The sequence below is a fragment of the Meriones unguiculatus genome, chromosome 7, assembly GCF_030254825.1.
Source record: "Meriones unguiculatus strain TT.TT164.6M chromosome 7, Bangor_MerUng_6.1, whole genome shotgun sequence".
NCBI classification, from domain to species: domain Eukaryota; kingdom Metazoa; phylum Chordata; class Mammalia; order Rodentia; family Muridae; genus Meriones; species Meriones unguiculatus.
Genome location: NC_083355.1, coordinates 40,167,128 through 40,193,196, shown reverse-complemented (window position 1 = coordinate 40,193,196; position 26,069 = coordinate 40,167,128). Strand labels below are relative to the sequence as shown.

The following is a 26,069-nucleotide window of genomic DNA, read 5'->3' as shown; positions in this document are numbered from 1 at the left end:
GTGCACTGTCACTTCCCGGCTATAATTTTAAGGCTAGCTTAAGTCTAAGGTTTAATTCGACTACCAAGTGACTAGGTAGCTTTAGATAAATCACGTCCTTGGTAAACTGTAACACCTTAGTGAGAATCCCTGAAATCCCACCAAGTTTCCTAGCCAGAGCTGGTTTCATCATGAACCGATTCGCCAATGGAGGTAGTTTGGCCTTCGCGGCTCGCCGTCTGCGCAGCCTCCAAAAGCAGTCGTAGGCTCCGCCCCCTGCGTTCCGGACGGCGCGAAAACCCAATTGACAAGAACTCCTGCCGGAGCCCCGCGGTCGGTCCTGCGTTCCGTGTGCGCTGTCCACGGCGGCCCGGGGCCCCAGCGCTGACCCTGGAGCGCCCGCCTGAGGGCCACTGGGCACTGCCCGGCCTCCCCCGCGGGGCCCGCACCCGCTCTTTCTCGACGCCTCTCTCTCAGCCTGGCTCGACCGCCCTGGGCCCAACCTCGCACTCGGGTCGGGCCGGCGGGCGCTAGCGGACCCGAGACGGGCCCCGCGGCCCAAGGCTTGCTCCCCCTGGGCCAGCCGCCTCCATGGCCTCCAGCCATCCTGGGCCGGACCTGTGGAGGTCCTAGGAGCCGGGGTTCTAGGAGGCAAGATCATGGTGGGGGTCCTGGCCATGGCGGCGGCTGCAGCTCCCGCTTCCGTGAAGGACTTCGAGATTGAGGTGAGTGAGGAGCGAGCTTCTGTCAAGTTCCTCTCTGCTTGCGTTGGGGGGATTGTGGCGTGGGCGTGGTGGGAGTCCTGCTTGCTCCTGGGGCGAGAATGGAGGGACGAGATGACCCACGGGCAAGACCTTTCAAACGCACTGCAATTGCTAGATATTTTCCACGTTCCCGGGTCCCGGAGCGTGGAATAACATGTCACCGAGGATTTCAGGGTCACGGTCTTTGTTAGTGATGATGTGGAGTCAGAACAGCGAAAAAGATGAAAGCTTTAAAGTTCAGCTAGTCCGTACAAATAAATTATCCGTCTTAGGAATTCCATTTAGAATGCCACTTAAAGGAATCAGGTGAGAGCCTTATGCCCGTCTCTGTGGCACTTTAGGTGTTCTGTATGTACCGTGTTTGAGAGAATGCACCAAGCTGGGGACAGTGCTTAAATGTGGGAAGCATTTCTGAGAAGGAAAAATACACTCAGCAGCCGTAATTATATTCTGTGCCAGTAAGGAATAGTGATTAGCATCTTAAAGTACAGGGCTGGTATCTATGCTGATCCTCCTGTCACCATGACAGGCCTGCGCCTCTTCCTAGCTGCTATGGTTTTTATACACCATATCTCAACATTCTAACCGATGTGTTCTGGTGCCCTGGATATGAGCTAAGATGTGTGTTCACTTAAAATTGTAACTCTTAATTTTTAGAACTAAGTAACTTTTTTTCTACTATAGAATATTTGTTATTGCGGTGTACTGATTTCAAATTTACCATCCACCTGCCTCAGCCTGCTTCTTCTAGGATCACAGGCATGTGCCATCACACCCAGTTCATGAAGTTATATATATATATATATAAAGTAATTTGCTTTAAGATTTCCATACCAGTAGATGTCACAGCTGGTACATGAATTTAGATCTGAGTTGAGTTTCTGTTGTGTGGTGCCTCTAATACCATCTCAAAGCTTTATAGATGATAATAATAAATTACTTTCTAACTCACTTATTTCAACGTATGTAATTTTACTTGTATTTTACTCCATTTATCAAAATGGTCAGAATTTGTCCCACTATCGTTTCTTACTTTTGCCTGTTAGTTTGGTATCACCTGTACCCCTTTACCACTTGCAAATTATTTTTCTAAATTATTTTGTTACATTTATTTGTTGTATGTGCAGGGATCGGCATATATGTGAAGGTCTGAGGACAGCTTATGGGAAGAGGAGGCAGGTGAATCTCTGAATTTGAGGCCAACCTAGCCTAAGAAGGAATTTCAGTACAGCCACAGCTACACAGGTTTTTGAAATGCTGTCTTGAAAAACCAAAAAAAAAAAAAAAAAAAATTAAAATATATGAGTCTATGGGCACCATTCTTACTCAAGCCACAACAACGTATTTGCTTAATTTAGTGAATTTCCAGGCCAGGTATAAGGGTCTTTATAAGTGGTTTACATTATTTAGACTGTTTGAGTTCTCAACCCACAGTCCAGTCTGGCCTGGAACTCACTGTGCAACCTAGGTTCACTGTTGTCCTCCCCGCTCAGCTTCTAAGGTATTAGTATTTTGGGTAAGAGTCACCATGCCCAGCTTCGTTTATACTTAAAGCCTGCAGTACACATAGAAACGCAGTGAGAAATAATGGCCTTCTAAGGACAGGCTTAGAAATTCTAATCTAGTAAATTCAGAACACATAGTCAAGAAAACAAATACAGAGCACAGAAAATAAGACCAGTTAATTTGCCCTGTGCTGCCCCATGTGTTTCGCCTGTTCTCGAAGGCAAACCCACGAAACCTTTGTAAGATACATACATGTACAGCCAAAGTGGGATCAGTGTTAGTGAGGCAGCAGCTGGCTGAGCTCTAGTCAGATTCAAGATGCATCCAAAGTCTGTTTGCTCTGGGGCCACAGAGAGCAGCATTGAATCTACGTGTTGATCTATGTCCAAGTGGAGTCTACTTCTAAAATTGGTTAATTTCTCTAGTTATGACACTGTTTTGTTTCCAGACAATATCTTACAGCCCTGACTGTCCTCAAACTCACCAAGTTCACCTTGAGCTTCTGATCCTCCTGCTTCTGTCTCCTCAGTGCTGGGATTGCAGGCATGTATCACCACGCCTGGCAGTGGGGGATCAAATCCCAGGGTTGTGTGCATGCGTAGGCAGTTATTCTACCCAGCCTTAGTTACAGTGAGCATGAGGTTTTTCTCGATAGTACCGCCTGTTCATCATTTTCCATTTTGAGCCTTATACTTTCTTCCTAGCAGCCAGTGTCTTGCTGAGTCTTCATCAGCCATATCTGGGCTCATTATAAAACTTGCCTGGGTACAAGTATCATTGCAGACTGCAAGTGATTAATACAAATATGACTATCCTTAGTGTCAGAAGCACCTTATGGAAGGGTAATGGCTACTGTAGGATGTAGGCAGTGGCTTCTGGTTGAAAATTAAACCAGCAAACTTGTGGCAAGTGTTCTTTTGGTGATCTTTCACCATGAGTTCTATTTGATACAGTACATTTTAGCATCCTGGGCTTCTTAAGTAAATATTTCTTAGAGATACTTAGACTGGTGCATTTATATTTAACAAAAAAAAAAAAAAGTTAGAGAAGAATGGATTGTTTGTAGGGTCTCTGTCTGTTTTAGCTTCCACATACTTTTATGTATTCATTATATCTTCTGTAAGGTGGATAGTGCTCTTCTAAGGTTATAAATAGAGGGCAGGCAGGGTGTGTGCTGGCACACGCCTTTAGTCTCAGTATTTGAGAGGCAGAGATAAGCAGATCTCTAATAAGTTCGAGCCCAGCAGGGCTGTATAGAAAGATCCTGTCTCAAAAACCAAAATAAACTAAAGCAAAATATTAGAAATTTATGTTTTCTTTTCTCTTTCTCTCTCGTTCTTTCATTTTATTTCTCTCTCTCTCTCTCTCTCTCTCTATATATATATATATATATATATATTTTTTTTTTTTTTTCTTGAGACAGGGTTTCTCTGTGTGTAATTTTGGCTGTCCAGGACTCACTGTGTGGACCAGGCTGTCCGTGAACTCTCAGAGATCAACCTGCCTCTGCCTCCTGAGCGCTGTGTGCAACCACTGCCTGGCAAAATTTAAGTTTTCTTATAAGTTTAGCTTTGTTTCAGTATAAATTTTTTGAGCCAGAATCGTGCTCTATTCGCTGGCCTGGGGCTTGCTTTATAGACCAGGGCTGGCCTCAAACTCAGAGTTCTCTCTGTCCCAGATTCCTGAGTGCTGGTTAGTATAAACTTGTGGTTACTTTGTTTGTTTTTGAGGCAAGGTCTCTGTGTAGCTCTGGCTGGCCTTGGACTTGCTCTGTAGACTAGGCTGGCCTCAAACTCACAGAGGTCTTTCTGCTTCTGCCTCCCCAGTGCTGGGGTTAAAGTCCTGTGCCACCACATCTGGCAATATAAACTTTTTATTGAAATATAGTATTATTCATGTGGAGTAAAGTACACAGATTGCATATACAACTCAATATAACATTAAATTTTGAATGTAGGTTTAATGTTAAAGGACTGCTGGGACCTCCTGCCACAAACCTAGCTCCAGGTGTAAGGAGAGAACTGTCTCTAGGGAATAAAGCTGAAAGTGATAGAGCAGGATACTCAACATCTTCCTCCAGCCTCTGCATGCATTCTTGCATACATGTGTGCACACATACATCACACACACCTCACAGGGATACACACAAATACAGTAGCCTTCCATAGTTTTTCTGTTCAGTTACTTAAACTGCTAAACCTGTTTACAGTTCATATTTCATGTTATTTTACTTGAAATAAATGCTTTTTCCCCCTTTTATATTGCTAGCCATGCAAGAAGCGGAGAAAAGATGATGACACCTCTTCGTGTGAAACAATTACCAAATATTTATCACCAACACGGAAGACTGGAGACAAGGTTTTCTCCCCACCAAAGCCTAGTAATATTCTACATTATTTTAGAAAGACTTCACCCACGAACGAGAAGCTACAATTAACAAAGAAGTGCAAGACAAAGCCATCTCCCACATTGCTTGTTGGCAAGAGCAAAGACTGTAAGACAACTTTGGAAGTGTTCTCAAATACAGAATTTAAGAAGAAAAAAAAGAGAATTAGTTTATCCCATCAACTGAATGATATTAAAATTGAGTATGAGGCTCCGGTTGAAGTCAGTACCGAAGAGAGTAAGGAGGGCTGTGGTCTAAGTGATTTTGTGGAGACCAGTACTTCTGTTTTCCTTTACAAGAAACATGTGGAGGTTCTTGCAGAAAGCTTTCAAGACGGCAGAAGCCGGTCGAATACTATGACCTCTAAAAAACATTCCAAGAAAGTAAATCATAAACAAGGCACCAAGAAAAATGATGGCAAAATGTCAAGAAAAAGGAAATGTGATGAGATAATAGATCTGTCTGAAAGTTTACCCTTGGCAGATGAAGTGAGTCTGCTTAGGAAAGATGGTAAAGACAGAAAACAGACTGAGCCTTCCCTGACCGATGAAAACAAGAGCACTGCAAATCATGTAGACTCCCAGGCTCATGCAACCAAAATAGCTGATTTAAACGAGAATACAATAACTGTTTCCTATGAGGAATTTTTAAAAAGTCACAAGGCAGCTAAAGAAGAAGAGGTGCCTGACCCTGCAGTGTCCTCTGTTCCTTCTGGGCCTAGTGAAACAGTCAGAAGTGGTTCTGATGGGGAATCAGAAGCCCGTGAACCATCTCCACAGGTTCAGCTTAAGACAGTTACTGTTCTTGCTCAAGTTCACTCCACTCCGCCCAAAAAGAAAGGGAAAATACCCCCAATTTTCTTGAAACAGAAACATCTTGAGCTGGAAAATAGTCTCTCCGATCCAGAAAATGAGCACACAGTTCAGAAAAGGAAATCGAATGTGGTGATCCAGGAGGGCCTGTTAGAACTGGCTGTGCTGGAAGCTGGAAGCTCGGAGGCTTCAGTCCTAAAGTGCAGCATGGAGGAGAGACAGCAGTTCATGAGAGCATTCAGGCAGCCACCATCAGAAACACTCAAAAATGGGCTCAAGAAACCTTTGGAGAAGCAGAAAGACCCAAGTGAAAAATCTATAAACGAAGGAGATAACAGTTCTGACAGTATCATAGAAAATCCTAATATCCAAACAGTTTCAAATCAAGGCAGTTTACAGGCACAAGCTGAAAAAGCAAGTTTTCCTAAGGAGAAAAGTAAAAAGCCAAATAAAAAGGGTAAGAAAACTTTGGGCACTATGACCACAACAGGTGGAAACAGAGAAGAAAACATGCAGAAGGAAAAAACAGCCTTTTCCTTAAAAGATAAACAGAAGAAAAATAGCCTTCGAAAGAGCGTAAGACAGAAGTCAGAAGTTTTCAAAAGCAATGCATTACTTAACAGTGAAAGTCTTGTTTGTGAGGATACGGCACATGACTCTCTAAAAATGTCTCTGTGTGACAGAAATAAATCAAGAAAAGGCAGCACACCAACCAGGGATGTTCTTGTTCTTCCCAAAGCTGAGCCTGGAAGCAGGCTGGCGAACGTCTCCCCACCCAAACCAACCAGGAGATCTCTTAGAGGCAGCAGCACACCTGCCACAGTCACCCCTAGAGGTTCTCATCCCGAGGAGGCCCAGGACACTACTCCAGTGAAGGCTTCCGCTCCAAAAGCAGCCAGCACATCAGAAAAGCACAGCCTGTATACAGCAGAGTTAATTACAATACCCTCTGATTCGGAGAGCCCCATTAGGTAAAGTTTTGTTTGTCTTCACAAGTTGGAGCATTCTACATGTATTATTAATTGAGAAGGAGAATTTTTTTTGGGGGGGGGGTTCGAGACAGGGTTTCTCTGTGTAGTAGCCCTGGCTGTCCTGGACTTGTTTTGTAGACTAGGCTGGGCTTAAACTCAGAGATCCGCCTGCCTCTGCTTCCGCCTCCCAAGTGCTGGAATTAAAGGTGTGTACCACCACCACCCTGTTGGAAGGTGAATTCTTGTAGCATTGTAGAGTTCATTTATTTTCTAGAATACAATCTACTTATAAATAATCTTTTATGTATACACAATCCTGAGGATTGGCCCTCCAGGTTAGGTTAGTCTACTACCGAACCACATCCCCATCATTTCATTTTGAGACAACATCTCCTAGGTTGCCCAGTCTCGTCCTGATTTTCAACCAGGCCTTAAATATGTTATTCCTCTCTGTACTTTCCAAGTAGCTAGATGACAGACCTATGCCACCAAACCTGGCTTTTGTTCTGTTTTGAGATAGGGTCTTATTCAGGAACCCAGGCCTGGAACACAATGTATAGCCTAGAATATTTTTAAACTTGTGGTAATCCTCCTGCTCCAGCATCCTGAGTGCTGGGATTTCTAGTGTGAGCCATTGCACACAGCTTTATTGACTGTTTATTCAGACATGATCTTTCTATTAGCTTATTCTTTCTATTTAGTCTAGGACCCAAATCCTCTGCCAAGTGCTGGGATTGCTGGTGTATACCACCATACCTGACTAATATAACTAATTTAAAGCCTATTTGAGAAAATTTACAGATATTTTTCAGATGAGTTCTAAACTCTTATTTATCATAGTTGGTAATCCTTAGAGAAATAGTCCTCAAATATGAATTTACCAAATATCAGATGAAAAATAAGTTATAAGAATGTTTTTGCTATCCTAGAACTATGTAGACCAGTCTGGCCTCCAACTCAAAGAGATCTTCTTGCCTCTGCCTCTGCCTCTCTGCCCCTCCCTGCTCTTCTCTGCCCCTCTCTGCCTCTCTGCCTCTGCCTCTGCCTCTGCCTCTGCCTCTTCGGTTCTGGAATTACAGACATGCACCTCCACAGCCAGCTGAGTACTGTTCTTAGGTTAACTGGCCAGTACATGATGGAGTATGTTCCTGTATACTGGCTCTGTCTAATGTTACTGTGATCCAGGGATGAGTTTTCATTTTTTCCCAGAAGTATTGTTTTTCTCTTTGTTTCTGTTTTGCTGTGCTGAGTGGGGCTCATGCTAGGCAGGTGGGCTTATTTTCTTTCCCTCCCTCCTGGTTCCCCACTGCTTAAATTATGGGTAAGACTATTCTATCTATCTATCTATCTATCTATCTATCTATCTATCTATCTATCTATCTATCTTATATTTATTGCAAACAAGCAAGATTTTATTGAAAAGTAAGCTCTCCGCAGCAGAGAAGGGGTGCTGAAAATGTGTTGATTAGGTTTATTTTTTTATTTTTTGGTTTTTCAAAGCGGGGCTTCGTGTAGTCTTGGCTGTCCTGGAACTCACTCTGTAGACCAGTTTGGCCTTGAACTCACAGAGATGTGCCTGCCCCTGCCCCCTGAACACTGGGATTAAAGGTGTGCGCCACCACTGCCTGGCTGGTTTATTAGTTACTAACCATTGAACCATCTCTCCAGCCCCCAGGTTTGTTATTTCTAAATGAAATAATAAATGATAAAGCCTGGTAGTAGATGGTTGCTGAGCATGTACAGGACCTTGGGTTCCATTTCCAGCACCAGGAATAAATGAAGTTTAACTCACTATTGAATCAAACTGATGAGATTTGTTTTCCTTTTGTTTAAACTGAAATATTAACTGATTTGTTTTTATACTTAAGATTCTTGTACATTCTTATGAAAATGTTTATAAATGTCATTTTTTTCCAGAATGAAATTCACTAGAATTAATACTCCCCAAAAATCTAAGAAAAAATCCAAGAAAAGATCTAAGAAATCTGAAACAACTGAAGGAGAGCTCACTGCTCAGAAGAGAAAGGTAATAAAAGTACTGCAGTCCTGAAGGTGATACTGCTTCATAAGGACTGGAAGTCATGTCAAAGAGGATTCCCATGTGTCATACATTCAATAATTACAACCAATGCCATTTATTTCCTGTTCCTCTTGGAAGAGCAGCCAGTGCTCTTAACTACTGAGCCACTTCTCCAACCCCTTCCTGTGTTTTTTTTTCCTCTCTTTCTATTTATTTATTTATTATTTATACATTTTTCTGCCTGCATGTACACCTACATGCCAGAAGAAGGCACAGGATCTCATTATAGATGGTTGTGAGCCACCATGTGTTTGTTGGGAATTGAACTCAGGACCTTTGGTAGAGCAGCCAGTGCTCTTAACCTCTGAGCCATCTCTCTAGCCCTCCTGTGTGTTCTTAACCCCTTTATAAGACAGGATCTCCCTATGCAGACCGGGCTGGCTTGATTCATCTGTTTCTACCTCCTGAGAGCTGGGACTTTGGGTGCTTGCCACCACACCCTGCCCCTAGGTTCTCTCTTTTGTTTTGCTTTTTAGGACAGAATTTCTCTGTGTAGCCTTGCCTGTCATGGACTCTCTTTGTAGACCAGGCTGGCCTTGAACTCACATAAATTTATTTACCTCTGCCTCCCGAGTGCTGGGATTACACACATGTGCTACTGTGCCCACTCCATCTCTGTTCTTAACTCTTTATCACTTCTAATTAGATTCTATAAAGCCAATGAACATGTACTATGTATTTTTCTTTATATTAGTGAGAGCCTTGCATACAGTATGCACAGTAACAGCTTGTATTTGAAATATACTTTACCTGAGTTTGTTGGCTAAAATCAAAGAATACATCGTCATCAAGGTGGTAAAAGCAGCCACCAATTCTAATATAAATTATAGACTCCATTTTGATTATTTTATTTTGATTTTTTTGAGACAGGTTTCTCTGTGTAGCCCTGGTTGTTTGTTTGGCTTTTTTTTTTTTTCAGGTTGTTTGTTTGGTTTTGTTTTTTTGTGGGTTTTTTTTTAATTTATTTATTTATAATTTAAATAGTGTTCTGCCTCATGTGTGCCTGCTCACCTTAAGAGGGGACCAGATCTCACTATAGATGGTTGTGAGCCACCATGTGGTTGCTGGGAATTGAACTCAGGACCTTTGGAAGAACAGCCAGTATTCAGACTAACAGTGTGGCCACCACTTCCCGTCTGATTCTGGTTTTAATCTCAAATTCTCACACTGAGCCCCTCCAGCTGGGTGCTTTACAAACATGAAGATACACTTATAAGAACAATTATAGGTTTAAAAAAAAAAAACAGACTAATTATCACTAAATACATTTGCATTGGGTTCCCTGGTAAAATTTGAATAATCATTTTTTGGTTGATTATTGTGATGTAAATATATTTTATATATTTGTTATTAAATATGAAATTCTTGCTGTGATCTGAATTAATAGTCCAAAATTTTGTCTAGGCAAACAGTACTTCAAAAAATATATCAAAAGCCAAACAACTGATTGAGAAAGCAAAAACTTTCAGAGTCATTGAATCAAAGGCTGAAGAAACAGTGGTACCCTTGAGGCGGTCCTCTAGGCACCAGACACTTCCCGAAAGGGAGCCCTCGCCAGAGACAGATGTAAGTATTCAAATGTCTGTTGATACAGTTGCCTTTCTTAGTACTAGTGGGAGAAAGAAACCTTTACAAAGCTATGGATGTGGTGGGCATTCTGCTTCAAAAGCCTTTGGTTTATAGGTCTGAGTCTGGGGTCATTCAAGGTATCTTGTAAACTAAACCAATTCTTCCCATTCCTTAAGCAGTTCTTTTCCACAGTCATACTAAATTACTCATTTCTTCCCAGGTAGCTTACTTTTCACTTTATTTTCTCACTTCGACATTCACAACATTCCAAGTCTTCTACCTGAGAATCTTCTATTCGGCTTTTACTGTCTTGCTAAAAGCCACTACCTCCTATTTTTAAAATAGTTTTATTGAGATATAATTTACATACAGTAGAATTGGCCATTTAAGTATACAATTCAAAACTTACAGAGTTATGTTGCATACTGAAGTCGTAATTAGCACTAGGGAGGTAAAATAGAGGGATCAGGAGTTTAGGGTGATCCTCAGGCTATGTGATAAGTTCAAGGGCAGCCTAGCCTACATGAGACTTTGTCTTAAAAAAAAAAGTATGCAGCTCAGTGTCTTCAAATATATTCAGAGTTGTGCTTCTACTATAGCCAATTTTAGAAAATTCTTATTTTTGAAACAAGGTTTTGCTATGTAGCCCACGGTCCCTCAAATTCACCATCCTTTTGCCTCAGCTGGGCTTCTCGGTATGTGCCACCATGCTAGTTTGAAACATTTCCATTATCTCCAAAGAGGACACCATTCCCCTTTGCTGTTGCTTCCCAGTCCTCCCGTTTCCCAATGACAACTACTTATCTGCTGTTAAAGTTATTTTTATAAAATTGTGTTTCTTTTTCAGTTTCTCTCTAACCTGGCTATCACCAAAATAATTGAGACTATTATTTGCTTAATCTTCATGCACAACTGAGCAGTTTTAACTCTATTCTTAACTCTTTAAGTTAGTCTTGATTGCTCCCAGTATAAATCTCAGAAATACTTGCACTTCATGGCTCTTCTGCACAGCTCTCTCTCCTGATGTCTCCTAGATCTCTGCCCTTCCCTGAATCCCCTATTTTCTCCTCTAACTACTCCTCCCCTGGAGAGCAGAAAGTCCAGCCCTATTCTTTCTCCCAGCTATTGGCTGTAAAGTGTTCTATTTACATATCAGGGGACAGTTGTGGAGAAGTGTTTACACAACATTGAGACAGGAGATTCTCAGAAGGATTGCAATCAGATATGGGGGGGCAGATAGAGAAATTAGCATTTAGATTGCACAACAACCTTATGCCTACAGTCTGCCTTTGTTATGCACAGTTAGTGAGACCCCCAAAGACCACCAGGAATTGACTCCTCTGCAAAACACATGAGGATCTTTTTATTACAAGCCATAGCTTGGGCTCATACACCCTCACCGCCATAGCAGTTGAGAGCAAAGAGCCTCATGCTCAGGTTAGGTGATTGATTTAAAGATTTGGGTCCCTCCTAGAGGACCCAAAGCAGGGGAATTTCTGCCTGGCAAGTATCAGTTGGTTGAAACACAAAAGGGGATGTTGCATTTTTAATTGATTGGCTATAGGAAGGCCCTCAAACCTTGATGTGGCTTCTCTTGTTTGGCTGTCCTAGGGGAGGGGGCAATCTGGCCAGGTTTCCTAGCAACTGTATCTATAGTGGGCAGAAAAAGAATGCAGTAAGGCTGGTTCCCCCACCCACTCCTGCAGGCGGCTGGACGTGTCTTCACCTGTCTGGCCTTTGTTCAGGCTTGTGCTTTAAACGTTGAACCAATACCTCAAAAAACTAATTTTTAGTTCTTTGGTCTCTCATTTTCTATTTCTATAGATTTATCTTTTCTGGACTTATCTGCTGTTAAAGTTATTTTTATAAAATTGTGTTTCTTTTTCAGTTTCTCTCTAACCTTTTTCAGTTTCTCTCTATTCATAAAATATTCTGTGATATAATATGGAAGATTACTCCCAACCCAGCCTTCTGTGAGATCAGTTATCCATATTTTTTAGTGTACTCATGCTTTATATGCTATCTACCCATTAGTAGCCACTTCAGTTAGCTTATCAACTGAGGCAGTATTAACAGTGCTTGTGTTCAAGCATCCTTATTTTACTCAGTAGTGGCTCCATAGTAATAGTAATGCTGGAAATTTGGGTGCACAAAAGAGTAGTGGAAACTGAAAAATTCTTCTATTACTAAAGAAAGAAGCTGGGCATGGTGTGCATGCTTGTAACCCAGGCACCTCAGACAGAGGCAGGCAGAGCTCTCTGAGTCTGAGGCCAGCCTGGTCTGCAGAGCGAGTTCCTGGATAGCCAGGGATACACAGTGAGATTCTCAAAGGAAGAAAAAGAGAAAAAGAAAACAAGCTATATGTTGAAATGGCAAAAAATCTCTAGTAAGGAACAATCTTTTATCTGAAATTATGACAGAAAAGGGAATTCCTTCCGTTTCACTGTTATATCAATCTGTAAACATTGTAGTCTTTGTGTGTTATCAGGTATGTATATATGTGAAAACAACTTAACTCAGAACTATCTGAGGCTTAGACATTTCACAGGGGTTATTAGAATCTCCAAAGAATGAAGAAAAATACTGTATTAAAGTGTTTCTAGTTTTATTTTTTTGTTTTTTGTCTTAGGACTCTGTGATACTAATAGATTCAAGTCCAACCTCGATAAAACAACCAGAGAAAAATCAGAAGAAACTTCAGAATTTGAATGATGTACTAGGAAAAAAACTTAAGCCTTCTAAAAATGTTCCTGGTAATTGGATTTAATACCATTTTATGAATAGTAGAATGTTTAGGGGCAATTAATTCTCAATGTTCTGGTGCACAGTTAATGTCTTGTTCCATAAAATAGAAATTTTAGGTGTTTTGGTTGTTGATTTATTTTCTTTGAGACAGGCTCTCACTATACCTCTGGCTTGGAACTGACTAGAGAGATCTGTCTGCCTCTGCCTATGAAATGCTGGGATTAAAGGCATGTACCATCAAGACTAGTTTGGTTTGGTTTGGGTTTTGTGGGGGAATTTTGCTTGTTTCTCTGTGTAGCCCTGGCTGTCCTGTAACTCACTCTGTAGTCCAGGCTGGCCTCAAACTCAACCTGCTTCTGCATCCCGAGTGCTGGGATTAAAAGTGTACTCTCCCACCAAAGCCTGGCTTTGTTTTGTGGGACATGATCTTCTGTCAACGGGCTGTTTACTTACTGTGTAATTGAGGCTAGCCTAAACTCCTCATCTTCCTGTCTCCACCTTCAAGTGCTGGGACTACAGGTGTGTGCCACCTTGTCCGCCTGATTATTTCCATTTGATAAGTAAAGTTTTTATCAAAAATTTCAAACAAATTGAGCATCTTGTTTATTTTTTAAGCTTTTTTAATTACTGTATTTCTGTATATATACTTAGCAGCTCCCAAACTTGCCTTTCAAATTTTTTCTTTGTTCATTAAAACATATCTTTATTATTTATTTATTAATTGGTTGATTTGTATGTTCCAGTGTGAGGGTTCAAGACAATTTCAGGTGTGGGTCTTTACCTTCCACCTATGGCTTTTTACATGAGTGTCAGGGATGAAATTCAGCTTGTTGGTCAGGCTTTACCAACTGAGCCAGCTCGATAGTCCCCATTTTTTGTTTGTTTGTTTGTTTGTTTGTTTTTTATCATTAAAACACTTAATCCCAGGACTCAGGGAGGCAGAGGCAGGCAGATCTCTTGGGTTCCAGGCCAGCCTGGTCTGCAGAGCAAGTTCCAGGACAGCCAAGGCTACAGAAAAACCCTCTTTCGAAAAACAAAACAAAACCATTTAAAATCTTTAGGTATTTCCCTAGATATACTGAGCAAATATACATTTTGAGATGTATATTATTCTGTAGTTAAAAATGAAAGTTTCCCAGAGGAGTCTGATATTACCAAGTTGATGAAACATTACTATATAGTATTTTTATAATTAAAAAGTTAAATTTCTAAAAGTTTTAGAAGATAATTTTGAAAACAACTAAAGGTAAGTGGAGATGGTAAACATTTAATACTAACCCAAGTATTGATTTTTCTAAGGAAAAATGAAAATTGCTCCTTTATTTCTTGCCAAAAAGAGTAAAAGAACAGCTGTTCCTGTCTTTGATTTGGATGAAACCAGGTCAGTTCAATACAAATATTTAAACATTGAATGTTTTATGGAATACAAGTTGTATTTATTGTTTAACTAGATGTCAAAGACATTTGAAATCTTCTTTTTGCATATGAATATCTGTGTGGTGTGTATATATAAAGCCTGTTTGTTTGGTTTGTGTGTTCACGTGTGTGTGTGTGCTTGTGTCCAGGTGCTTGTGTGTATGTCCATGGAGGCCAGAGGCAGATGGCAGGGGTCTTCCTCCATTACCCTGCTTCTCTGTGGGCGCTGACATTCCAACTCCAATCCACACACTTGCATGACACATGCTTCACTCACTTGAGTCCTCTCCCCAGCCCTGTGATGAAGTTTAAACACACTATTGGTAATGCTTGTGCTGCTTTGGAGGTTCCAGGTTTTTCTGAAGGCTTTACAGCTGATTCACATAAAATGGCAGAATAATTTAAACAAAACAAAACCAAAGTATCAAACTGTTAATGACCGTCATTCAGGAAATACTTAAATGTCCACAATGTACCAGGCACTCCCTTTGGCACTAGGAATGTTAAGGGAAACACAGTGCCTATCAGGAGGTTTATAGGGAATACAGTCTATAATTAAATTGTAACTGGCCTAACAAATGAAAAACTGACATGGTGCTAAGGAAGGGTACAAGATTTTATTGGTTTATATTAAGGAGATTTTTGTCTTGTTATTTTACTGATGAAATTATACCTGAACCCTGAAGAGAGTCCCAGTCAGCATTTTTGGTGGGTGCCTTTTTGTGTTTGTTTGTTTTGTTTTTTGAGACAGGGTTTCTCTGTGTAGCCTTCATTGTCCTAAACTTGCTTTGTAGACCAGGCTGGCCTCTAACTCACAGAGATCCACCTGCCTCTACCTCCCAGAGTACTGGGATTACAAGCGTGTACCACTGTGCCTGACCATATTGGGTGGCTTTTAAGACAGTTTTTTGTTTTGTTTTTTTAATTTCATTATCATCATTTTGGTTTTGTTTATACAGGGTTTCTCTGTGTAGCCCTGGCTGTCCTGGAGCTCACGCTGTAGACTAGGCTGACCTTGAACTCAGAGACCTGCCTGCTGGTATTAAAGTTGTATGCTACTGCTGCCAGCGCTAAGTCACTTTTGTTTGTTTGTTTTAAGGAATACAAAAAAAAATTTGTCTTTTTAACATAAGTAGATAAACAAAGAATAATTTTACCAGCTAATTTATTGGGTGTACTTATTTTGAAATTTTTTTTTAGATTTTATTTTTAGTGTGTGTGTGTGTCTTTTTTTTCTTTTTATTAATTACACTTTATTCACTTTGTATCCCCCCCATAAGCCTCTCCCTCCTGTGTGTGTCTTTTTTGTGTAGGTATATTCCTATGTTGGAAAATTGTTAATTGGTCTTTCCTTTCCTCTGTTTGGAATCCAGGGATGGAACTCAGGTATATCGGGCTTTTGTGTGGCAAGTGCCTTTACCACTGAGCCATCTCACTAGCCTAAAGATAAAGTTTGAAAATATGTATTTTCTAGATAGTTCACTCTTTAATTTTTTTTTAAATTATTTATTTACTTATTTGTGTGTATGTAGGACAGAGATTTTTTTTTTTCCTGATCCCATGTTGGTCCTGTAAATTGGACTCAGGTCATCAATCTTGGCAGCAAGTTCCTTTACTTGATGAGCTACTTCACTGGCCCTAATTAGTTTATTATTTATTTTGTTTTACTCTATTTATTTATTTTAAGACAGGGGTTCCCTGTGTAACTCTGACTGTCGTAGAACTTAACTATGTAGACTAGCCCAGATTTGAACCCAAAGAAATCCACCTTCTTCTGCCTCCTGAATGCTGGGACGAAAGGCATGCACCATTACACCTGGCTATTTTTAAAATTATTTTTATTATATTAATTAATTAATTAACTTACATGTATATACACACACATGCCAGGGCATGCATGTGGAGTTCAGAAAACAATTTGTGGGAATAGATTCTCTCCTTCATGCTGTGGGTCTTGGGAATTGAACTCAAGTTGTCAATTTATTTTTTATTTTTAAAAAAGAATTTATTTAATTTAATTCTCTGTGCATTGGCATGAAGGTGTCAGAATCCATGGGACTGGAGTTATAGACAGTTGTGAGCTGCCATGTGGTTGCTGGGAATTGAACCTGGGTCCTTTGGAAGAGCAGCCAGTGCTCTTAACCATGGAGCCATGTCTCTAGCCCCTATCAATTTATTTTTTAGGTGTTTATAACTTTTGCTTTTATTTTACAAATAATTTTCTTCAAAGTCAAGATTCATCAGAACACACTCAGGATTGTGATGTACAATTCAAAGCGAAGCGTGATTTTCTAATGAGTGGTTTGCCAGATTTACTGAAACGACAGATTGCAAAGAAAGCTGCGGTGTTAGATGTGTACAATGCGGCGAGCACCAGTTTCCAGAGGGTTGTTCATGTGCAGCAGAAGGAGGATGGTGAGTTTATTTTGTTTGTGTGTGTATTTAGACAGGGTCTTTCAATGTAGCTTGCCTGGCCTGGAACTCACTACATAGACCAGGCTAGCCTCAAATGTATTTGTTTTTCAGCCGGGGGTCTCTTACTCTATTGCCCAGTCTGGCCATGAACTTATGTATCCTAGACCTGAAATTTAGCAATATTTTTTCTTTAGCTTCTGAGAGTTGGGATTATAAGCAGGGGCCCCAGCCGGCTAGGTATTTATGCCTTCCCTACTAGAACTAATTTCATCCTATGTACGGTGCCTGCATATGGGAGGCATGGGTTTGATCCTGGGCACAATAACAAAAGGTAAAAGTCAGGATGAGCTTTAAGGAGATAACAGATGTATTCAAACACCTCAAGACTGACACAAGAAGATCAAAGAGTTAGAGGGCCTTCTGGACTGAATAGTGAGCCTCTGTCCTTTTCAAAGGAAAAAGGGTTGGGAAATGGCTCAGTGGTCAAAGAGTTCTTACTGCTCTTCCAGAAGACCAGGGTTCAAGTCCCAGCACCCACATGGAGGCTTATAACCACTTGTAATTCCAGCTCCAAGAGATCTGGGTTTCCTGCATTCAGGAAGGAAAAACTTTCTGTCTTTAGTTACCTGTACACGTGTGGTACATATATATCCACTCAGGCATGCACACAAAAATTTCATAATTCTAACAATTAGGAGGTAGAAACAGGAGGCTCCTGAGTCCAGAGCCAGACTGCTGTATATAGCAAGTTCCAGGGCAGCCAGAGCTACATTATGAGATCCTGTCTTTAAAAAAGAAAAGAAGACACCCCCCCCCTGAGTGGGGAGCAGCCTTGTCAGGCCACAGAAGAGGACTGCAGCCAGTCCTAATGAGACCTGATAAGCTAGGGTCAGATGGAAGGGGAGGAGGACCTCCCCTATCAGTGGACTCAGAGAGGGGAATGGGAGGGAGAGTGGGATTGGGAGGGATTGAGGGAGGGAGCTACAGCTGGGATACAAAGTAAATAAACTATAATCAATAGAAAAAAATAAAAATTTAATTAAAAAGAAATAAAGCTGGCAGTGTCCCACACCAGTAATCCCAGCACTCAAGGAGGTAGAGGCAGGTGGATTTCTGTGAGCTTCAAGCCAACCTGCTCTGCAAAGCAAGTCCAGAGACAACCAAGGCTATACAGAAAAACCCAGTCTTGGGGAAAAAAAAAGAAATACTTTAAGATGATATAAATATTTGTTGTTATTTTCTCTTTTTTAAAACTTTAATTATTATTTTAAATATTATATATATAATATTGTGCCTACATATACACTTGCAGGCCAGAAGAGGGCACCAGGTCTCATAAATGGTTGTGAGCCACAAAGTGGTTGCTGGGAATTAAACTCAGGACCTTTGGAAGAACTAAGCTATCTTTCCAGCCCGTTGTTTTAGTTTTCAAGACGGGCTTTCTCTGTGTGGCTCTGGTTGTCCTGGAATTTTCTCTGTAGATCAGTCTAGCCTGAGATTAGTTTTTCAAGACAGGCTTTCTTTGTGTGGCTCTGGTTGTCCTGGAATTTTCTCTGTAGATCAGGCTGGCCTGAAATAGATCAACTTGACCACCTGAGTTCCAGGACAGCCAGGGCTGCATAAAGAAACCCTATCTCAAAAAACCGTTTAAAGAAGAAAATAGGGTAGGTGTTCTGGCTTTACAGTGTTCTGATGGTGATTTTATCCCTTTTTGTTCATTTTTTGATACAGGGTTTCCCTCTGTAGCCCTGACTGGCCTCTACTCACTTTGTAGACCAGGCTGGCCTCAAACAAAGAGCTCCACCTGCCTCTGCCTCCCAGAGTGCTGGGATTACAGGCATGTGTTACCGTGCCTGGCGTTATCCTTGTTTTCTTAATCCCTAAGCTTCAGTTTACTGATGATGCTCCTGCACAGGAGCACAGAAGGCAAAGGGTCTCTCACCTACCCCTTGTGTTGTCTCTGCATCCATGAGGGAAGGGACCTCGAATGATACCATGCTAATGTTTAGATTTGGGATTGTTCGGAGCCTGGGTTTGAGAATTATTCTTCATGGCCAGTCGGAGGGACGTAGCATGTTTAATGTGGCCTGGGCTCCATAGGGAGGCTCTGTCTAAAAACAAACAATATAACAAAACATACAAAAAATCAAAACCTTAGACAGACTTGAAATCAGAATGCTGAAAAGTACTTCTTTTTTTTTTTTAATCCTACATTTCAAAGTGGATTTTAAAAGATTCAAAAAGAAATGAGCTTGCTGGTATTTATTCATTTTTACAAATTAAAGAGAAGTGGAGGTGATTTTTATCTGTTTTTTTTTTTTGGTGGGGATCTTGCTGTGAAGCCTAGGCAAGCCTTGTGTTCCCAGTTCTGTGTCCACCTCTTGAGCTGGGCTTATAGGAGTGTACATGGCAAGTGACCTATGCATTTTGTTCACTATTAATTCACTTGGGTATTTGATAATGTTTGTGGTTTTTGTTTTTGTTTTGTTGTTGTTTGGTACTGCTAGGAATTGAACTCAGGGTCTCATATGTACTAAAGTTTGTCAGGCCTTTTCATGTTTGTATATTTGGTATTCACTTAAGTGAATAGTATATAATTTAGGGTACTTTCTCTGTTTTTCTTTAGAATATTGGTTATGGAATTTGAAGCCACCTTCTTGTCCTCTGTTAACTGAATATAAGGAAAAAAATACTAAAGTAACAGATCTCTCAAAATGTGTTGTTGCTCTTGGTGAATTTTCAACCTTGTATTCAAATCCAAATGCTGTTGTGGTAAGTACCAGATAAAAATTTATGGTTCCATTAGTGATACTTTTCCTGCTTTCGTAGGAAAACACATGCTGTCAACTGTTTAGGTTGGGGTGATCTTCTTTTCCTAGGCTCTAGTTTTAAAAACAAGTTTAATTGAAATACATAATACCAGCACTTGGGAGGCAGAGGTTGGTGGATCTCTGAGTTTGAGGCCATCCTGGTCTACAAGAGTGAGTTCTAGCGCAGACAGGGTTACACAGAGAACCCTGTCTCGAAAAACCAAAAAAGAAAATTTAAATATGTATTTTAATTTTATGTTTATGTGTGTGTGTTCTGAGTGCATGTATGTACAACTGCCCACAGAGACCAGAAGAGGCGTTAGTGCCCTGGAACTGGAGTTAAAGGCAGTTGTAAGCCACCTAATGTTGGTGCTGGAACTAAAGTCAGATCTTCTGCAAGAACAAGAGTGCCCCTAACCACTGAACCATCTCTCTAGCCCCTCACAGAGCTTTAAAACATTAAATTAACTAATAATTAAGAATAACTATTATTATAATAAATTAATAATACAGCTGGGCATGTTGGCCCATACATATAAGCCAAGCACTTAGAAGGCTGAGACATGAAGGTGTTGAAATTTTATTTTTATTTAATTTTGAAAAGGTTTTCAACTTTACTATGTTGCATTGGCTGGCCTGGCACTCACTGTATAGACAAAGCTGGCCTCAGACTCACAGAGATCTCCCTGCCTCTGGGATTAAAGGTGTACATCAGGGGCTAGAGAGATGGCTCAGTGGTTAAGAGTGCTGGCTGCTCTTTCTAGAGGTCCTGAGTTCAATTCCCAGCAACCACTTGGTAGCTCAAAATCATCTATACTGGAATCTGATACTCTCTCCTGCCATGCAGGTATACATGCAGATAAAGCACTCATATATATATATATATATATATAAACAAATAAATGTTTAAAGTAAAAAGTATACACCAGCATGCTTCGCCAGACCCTATCTTTAACTTAAGAAAGAAAAGAAAAGAGAAAAAAAAATTTAAAAAGCAATTTTAACAAAATATTAGATTATATAGTTCATTTAAATACTTTGTAAATCAGAACTAAGGTGTAAAGTATAATTAGTTAAAGTAGAAAATAAGTCAGGTGTGGTGCACACGCCTGTAATCCCAGCACTCTGGGAGGCAGAGAAAGGTTGTGAGTTTGAGGCCAGCCTAGTCTAAAAATAGAGTCCAGGACAGCTAAGTCTACAAAGGGAAACCCTGTCTCAAAGGAAAAAGGAGAAAATAAATATATAAAATAGGTCCTTCCAAAACTAAGCAAATGTGTTTAGTGACTAAAGCTAATCTTGCATTGATAGTGACTTTCTAGGGAGGAGGGTTTGGTAGTGTTGTGGCTAAGGAAATGGATGATACAGGCTTGTTATTGTACATTTTCTTCTTCATTGCAGTTGATGAGAACAAGGAAGGATTTTACTAAAGAAGTAAGAAATCTTTTGCTGGAGGAAATAAAGTGGTCAAATCCTGAATTTTCTTTGGAAAAATATTTTCCCTTGCTTCTGAAAAAACGAACTGAGCACCAGGTACTTTCTGAGGGTCAAGGTAAACAAGGTTAGTGATGATCATTGTCATTTATGTCTACATTTGAGTTTTGGAAAGATGAAGACCCAGGCTTTGACTCTTAGAAGTGGTTAGCACAGACAGAACTTTGTGATTGTTTAGGAGTTAAATATTTATTTAAGTCTTTAGCTTACTCTCATTATGTAACATTTGATTCTTTTCATCTTAATGTTGTAAGGCTACAGGATATTTGAAAGTGATAGGAAGATTGTTGGGTATCAAAGATTGTTTTCGTTCACTAGTCAACATACCCATTTCTCTAATTTCTAAAATAGCCAGTCCGCAACAGCAGCCTAATGTCACTCAAAGAGAAACCAAAAGGAAACGCATGGATAAAGGAAATCAAAAGTCAAAAAGAAAGAGGCCAAATGAATATTCATTGAGCCCAGAAAAGATAAAGGGGAACTCAGATGAAATTGAAAAAAGAATCGGTTCTTCTGGAATAAATCTAGATTCTTCCAAAGGTATATTTCTTTCTTTCTTTTTTATTTTTCAGGACAGGGTTTCTCTGTTTAGACCAGGCTGGCTTTGAACTCACAGAGATCCACCTGCCTCTATCTTGCAGAGTGCTGGGATTACAGGCCTGTGCCTCCAACGGTATATTTCTCAATATCTCAGGGAAGAAGAGAACTGCTTTAAGTACATGTGAAGTCAAGATGGAAGCAGTTGATGGTTATGTTCTCATACCAGATGATGACAGAATCAGTAGCAGAAACACTGTCCTTTACTGGCAAAGAGGGCTTTGCCCCACCTGTCATCCTACAACTTTCTTTTTACCCTATCAGTTCTGCTCCCCATCATTTTGAGACAGTCTAACCAAGGCTGATGTCAAACAAAGATAGCCTTGAGCTTCCTGCCTCCACCTCCCAGGACTGTAAGCCTGCACACCCTGCCATGTTTATGCATAGTGCTGGGGTCTGAACCCAGACCTTTGTGCATGCTGGGCAAATACTCTACCTCCTAAGCCACATTGTGAACTCCTTACCTTTTATTCTCCCTCACCCCTTGCCCCCTTTTTAAAAAACATTCTTATGTTGCCAAGGATGAGCTTGAACTTGCTCTTCTGTCTCAGTCTCCAAAATAGCTCTGTTGGCTCACAGAGAATTATTTTAGCATGTTGTTAAATTTATAGTGTTATTCTGACTTCTATGAATACACTTGATTTTTGTTTATAGACAGAAGGTCCTGCTGGGTACCCCTGGCTGACCTTGAACTCTTTGTTAAAACTGTCGGCACTCGCCGCACTTGCCTCCCACATAGGCTCTGCTTTTGGAGCCCGAGATGAACCAGCTGGGCCTGGTGCTGCAGGCCTGTAACCCAAGTTACTCAGGACACGTGAGTCAAGAGGGTCACAAGTTTCAAGTCTACAGAGGCAGGTGCAGCTCAAGCTCGAGGCCAGCCTGGTTTACAGAGCAAGTTCTAGGACAGCCAAGGCTACACAGAGAAACCCTGTCTTTAAAAAGGGGCTTGGGGGAGGGACTATCTGTGCTATAGAGTTGAGTTCAAGACCTGTTGCTAGGACAATAGCTCAGAAGTAGAGCACTAGTTCCAATTTCAATCCCAGCCCTGCAAAGAGAGAGAGAGAGAAAGTCTGTAATCATGCTGTTTATATTGTTCAGTATATTTTGCCTTTCTGTACATTCCTATTCAGTATGTATGTACACACACACACATATATCTTATGTAAAGTTGAGTGTTTTGTTTCTTGAGACATGGTTTCTTTCTGTGTAGTACTGGCTGTCCTAGAACTCACTCTGTAGACAAGGTTGGCGTCAAACTCAGATATCCTCCTACTTCTGCCTCCTGAGTACACAAGCCAGACTAGATTAAGTTGATTTAATTCACCTATTTTATGTAAGGGCTATGGAATGTTCTAATATTCCATGGCGTGTCATGGAATGTATGGCGTGTCACCTATTTTCTTTAAAAATTTGTTTAATTTTACTTTATGTGTATCGGTGTTTTGTCTGCATGCATACCTATCTGTGTACTGTATGTGTGTGTGTGTGGGGGGGTGCTGGCAAGAGCCAGGAAGGCATTGAACCTCCTGGAACTGGAGTTAGAGATGGCCATGAGCCACTGCGTGGGTGCTGGGAACAAACGTGGGTCCTCTGGAAAAGCAGCCTGAAAGTCATCTCTCCAGCTTCTTCACCTACCGTGAGGGGTATTTTCATGAACTGACTTCCTAAAGTAGACTATCAGTTTTCTTACCTGTATAAATCCCATTCAGACTTGAGTTTTTGTTAGTTGCCATGTTTGAAGAGAACTGGCATCTTGGCAGTGTTTGTTAGAGGTGTATCCTTTGTCTCTTTATCCAGATTAGCTGCATAGATTAGCTGCATAGATGCCTTTGTTCTTTAGCTTATATGTTTTTATGCTTACACACTATTCTTCATGGTCCATATTATTAAATATGGTAATTTAAAATGTTGTTATTAAAAGTTGTAACACAAATACATTACTCTGCTTTTATGGTTGTTAATTTTTAATTTTCTTTCTGATTTATTTATTTACTTTTTGGAGACACGGTCTCACTGTGCAGTGTGGGTTGGCCTGGAATTCACTCTGAAGACCAGACTAGCCTCACATTCAGAGATCTGCATGCCTCTGTAGCTGACTAAGGGGTGCAGTTGGTTTCTGTTTGTTTGTTTTTTAAATGATTGAGTTTGGGTGACAAATTTTAAACGTAAAAATTTAAAAACATTTTTGCATTTTATAAGTGAAATTCTTTCTGTAGATGTCTTTTAGATGTCTTTTATTGCATCTATAATGTAAATGTCTAAGAATGTTCACTTATGTCTAGTAATGAATGTGTTTGTTTATTTTTACTTCAGATTCTGGAACTGAAGACATGCTTTGGACAGAAAAGTACCAGCCTCAGAATTCAAATGAACTCATAGGCAATGAGTTAGCTATCAAAAAGTTACATAGGTGAGTAGAATTTGAAAACGAATTAAGAAATAGTTTATGAATTTAGTTTTGCTATTTAGACTAAAACTTAGAAACTTCAAAGTAATAATATTACACAGGAAAGTCTTCTTTGGAAAAGAATTTCAAGTGAAAAGCTTCTCTCTTTTTCTTTATTTTTTATTTATTTATTTATCTATCTGTTTGTTTGTTTATTTGGTTTTTTTGAGACAGGGTTTCATTGTGTAGCTCTGGCTGTCCTGGAACTCACTCTGTAGACCAGGCTGGCCTCCAATTCAGAGCTCTGCCTGCCTCTGCTTCCTGAGTGCTGGGATCGAAGCTTTGCCACCACACCAGCTTCTTTTTAGTTCTATTTACTAGAGCTTACCACTATTGAAACTGTCTCTTAAAACTTTCAGACAAAATTATATGTGCTGGTCGTGGTAGTGACACCTCTAATCTTAGCAGTCTAGATAGAGGTGGATGCAGGAGGACCAGGAGTTAAATGCCAGTTTGAACTACAGCGTTTAAGGCTAGCCTGGGCTACATGATACTCTTATCTCAAAAAAAGTCATATGAACACATTCTTACTTTAATTAATTAGTTAATTAATTAAAACATTTTTGAGAGAGAGGGATTATTTTTGTAGCCTTGCTTTCCTAGAACTAGCTCTATAGACCAGGCTGGCCTTGAACTCACAAAATTGCCTCTCCAGGGCTAGGCTTCATGATATACTACTGTATTCCTAGTACATGGAAGACTAGGGGAAGAGAATTACTGAGTTCCAGGTCAGTCTGAGCAACATAGCCAGATGCTGTTTCAAAAAAATAAATCAGGGATCATCATGGCGGCCCAGGAGTAAAAGTGCCTGACAACTTGAGTTCTGTCCCTGTACCCACATGGTAGAAGCTGGCAGAGCCAGCCCCTCAGATTGGTCTTTGACTTTCTCCTGCATGCCCCTGCACACACACTAAACGTGATCCTCCTGCTTCTTGCCTCCTGAGTTGTGGAATTACACTGTGGATTCGTAAGTGGACAGCACACCCTGTTTATTTGGTGCTAAACATTGAACACGGGCTTTATGCATTTGGGGTGAGTGCCCTTCCAGCTGAGCTGCAGCACAGCCCTGCACTGTGGACTGTTTGTAGGAGCATTAACATATTTCTTCTATGACAGTTGGTTGAAGGACTGGAAAAGAAGAGCTGAACTGGAAGAAAGACAGAATTTGAAGGGAAAACGAGATGAAAATCAGGAAGGTATTTTGAGTTATAGTTAGTTTTTTTGTTTTTTTTTTTTTTAATTTCATTGAACATTTCAGAGTTAAATTAGCTAAAATTTACATAAACTTAAGGATTAGTATATTTCATGTTTGACTTTTTTTTAGTCTTTGTGAATTCGCTTTATAGTATTTATTGGCAACAAACTTGTGAGATTTAATTGCTATGCATGAGGTGAAAGTGCTACCGAAGCAGTTAATTGTTTTATTTGTATTTGAATAATTTTTCAGATTTGTCGGATAGCATGGACTTTAAAGGCAGTTCAGATGATGAAGAGTATCGCCTTTGCAACACTGTTCTTATAACTGGGCCAACAGGAGTGGGGAAAACCGCTGCCGTGTACGCTTGTGCTCAGGAGCTTGGATTTAAGGTTAGTAGTTGGCTACAGTAAATGTTAATGGAAGAACTGAACTTTGAACATAAATTCCCAGTGTGCCTGTATCCTCGCATTGAACTGAAGAAGCATGGACCCAAGGCCAGTCGCTTTTAAGGAAGCCCTTTTTCCTTCTTTTGTTTTTGTTTTTTGATTTTTTGAGAGCAGGTTTTTCTGTGTAGCCTTGGCTGTTCTGGACTGGCTCTGTAGACCAGGCTGGGCTTGAACTCACAAAGATCCTCCTGCCTCTGCTTCCAGATCACTGGGATTACAGGCGTGCGGCCGCACCCGGCTAAAGCCCTGTTTCAATGAAAAGCAAAAGGTGACTGGGAGACAATTGAGTTGGAAAAGTGCTTGAGGACTGAGTTCAGACTCCCCCTCCCCCCGCCCCTGCTCCTGTGTGAAAGCTGTCAAGTAGTGAATGTCTGTTGTCCCAGAGCTGAAGCCAGTGGGTCTTACCAGTCATGAATACCAGCTTCACCAAAAGACCCT

At 40.5% G+C, this 26,069-nt stretch overlaps 1 protein-coding gene across 1 annotated transcript in view; it reads left to right on the top strand.

The window, feature by feature from the left end:
- The first annotated feature begins 276 nt into the window (after window positions 1-276).
- Window positions 277-26,069, top strand: part of Atad5 (ATPase family AAA domain containing 5) — a 44,547-nt gene continuing 18,754 nt past the window's right edge. The window contains exons 1-13 of the mRNA XM_021630973.2: window positions 277-704; window positions 4,518-6,418; window positions 8,336-8,444; window positions 9,903-10,064; window positions 12,697-12,820; window positions 14,112-14,193; window positions 16,459-16,643; window positions 19,270-19,415; window positions 20,852-21,011; window positions 21,296-21,484; window positions 23,855-23,951; window positions 25,104-25,183; window positions 25,435-25,574. Coding sequence (XP_021486648.2) covers window positions 639-704; window positions 4,518-6,418; window positions 8,336-8,444; window positions 9,903-10,064; window positions 12,697-12,820; window positions 14,112-14,193; window positions 16,459-16,643; window positions 19,270-19,415; window positions 20,852-21,011; window positions 21,296-21,484; window positions 23,855-23,951; window positions 25,104-25,183; window positions 25,435-25,574 — 3,441 coding nt within the window. The 5' untranslated portion in view covers window positions 277-638. The remainder of the gene's footprint in view (window positions 705-4,517; window positions 6,419-8,335; window positions 8,445-9,902; window positions 10,065-12,696; window positions 12,821-14,111; window positions 14,194-16,458; window positions 16,644-19,269; window positions 19,416-20,851; window positions 21,012-21,295; window positions 21,485-23,854; window positions 23,952-25,103; window positions 25,184-25,434; window positions 25,575-26,069) is intronic.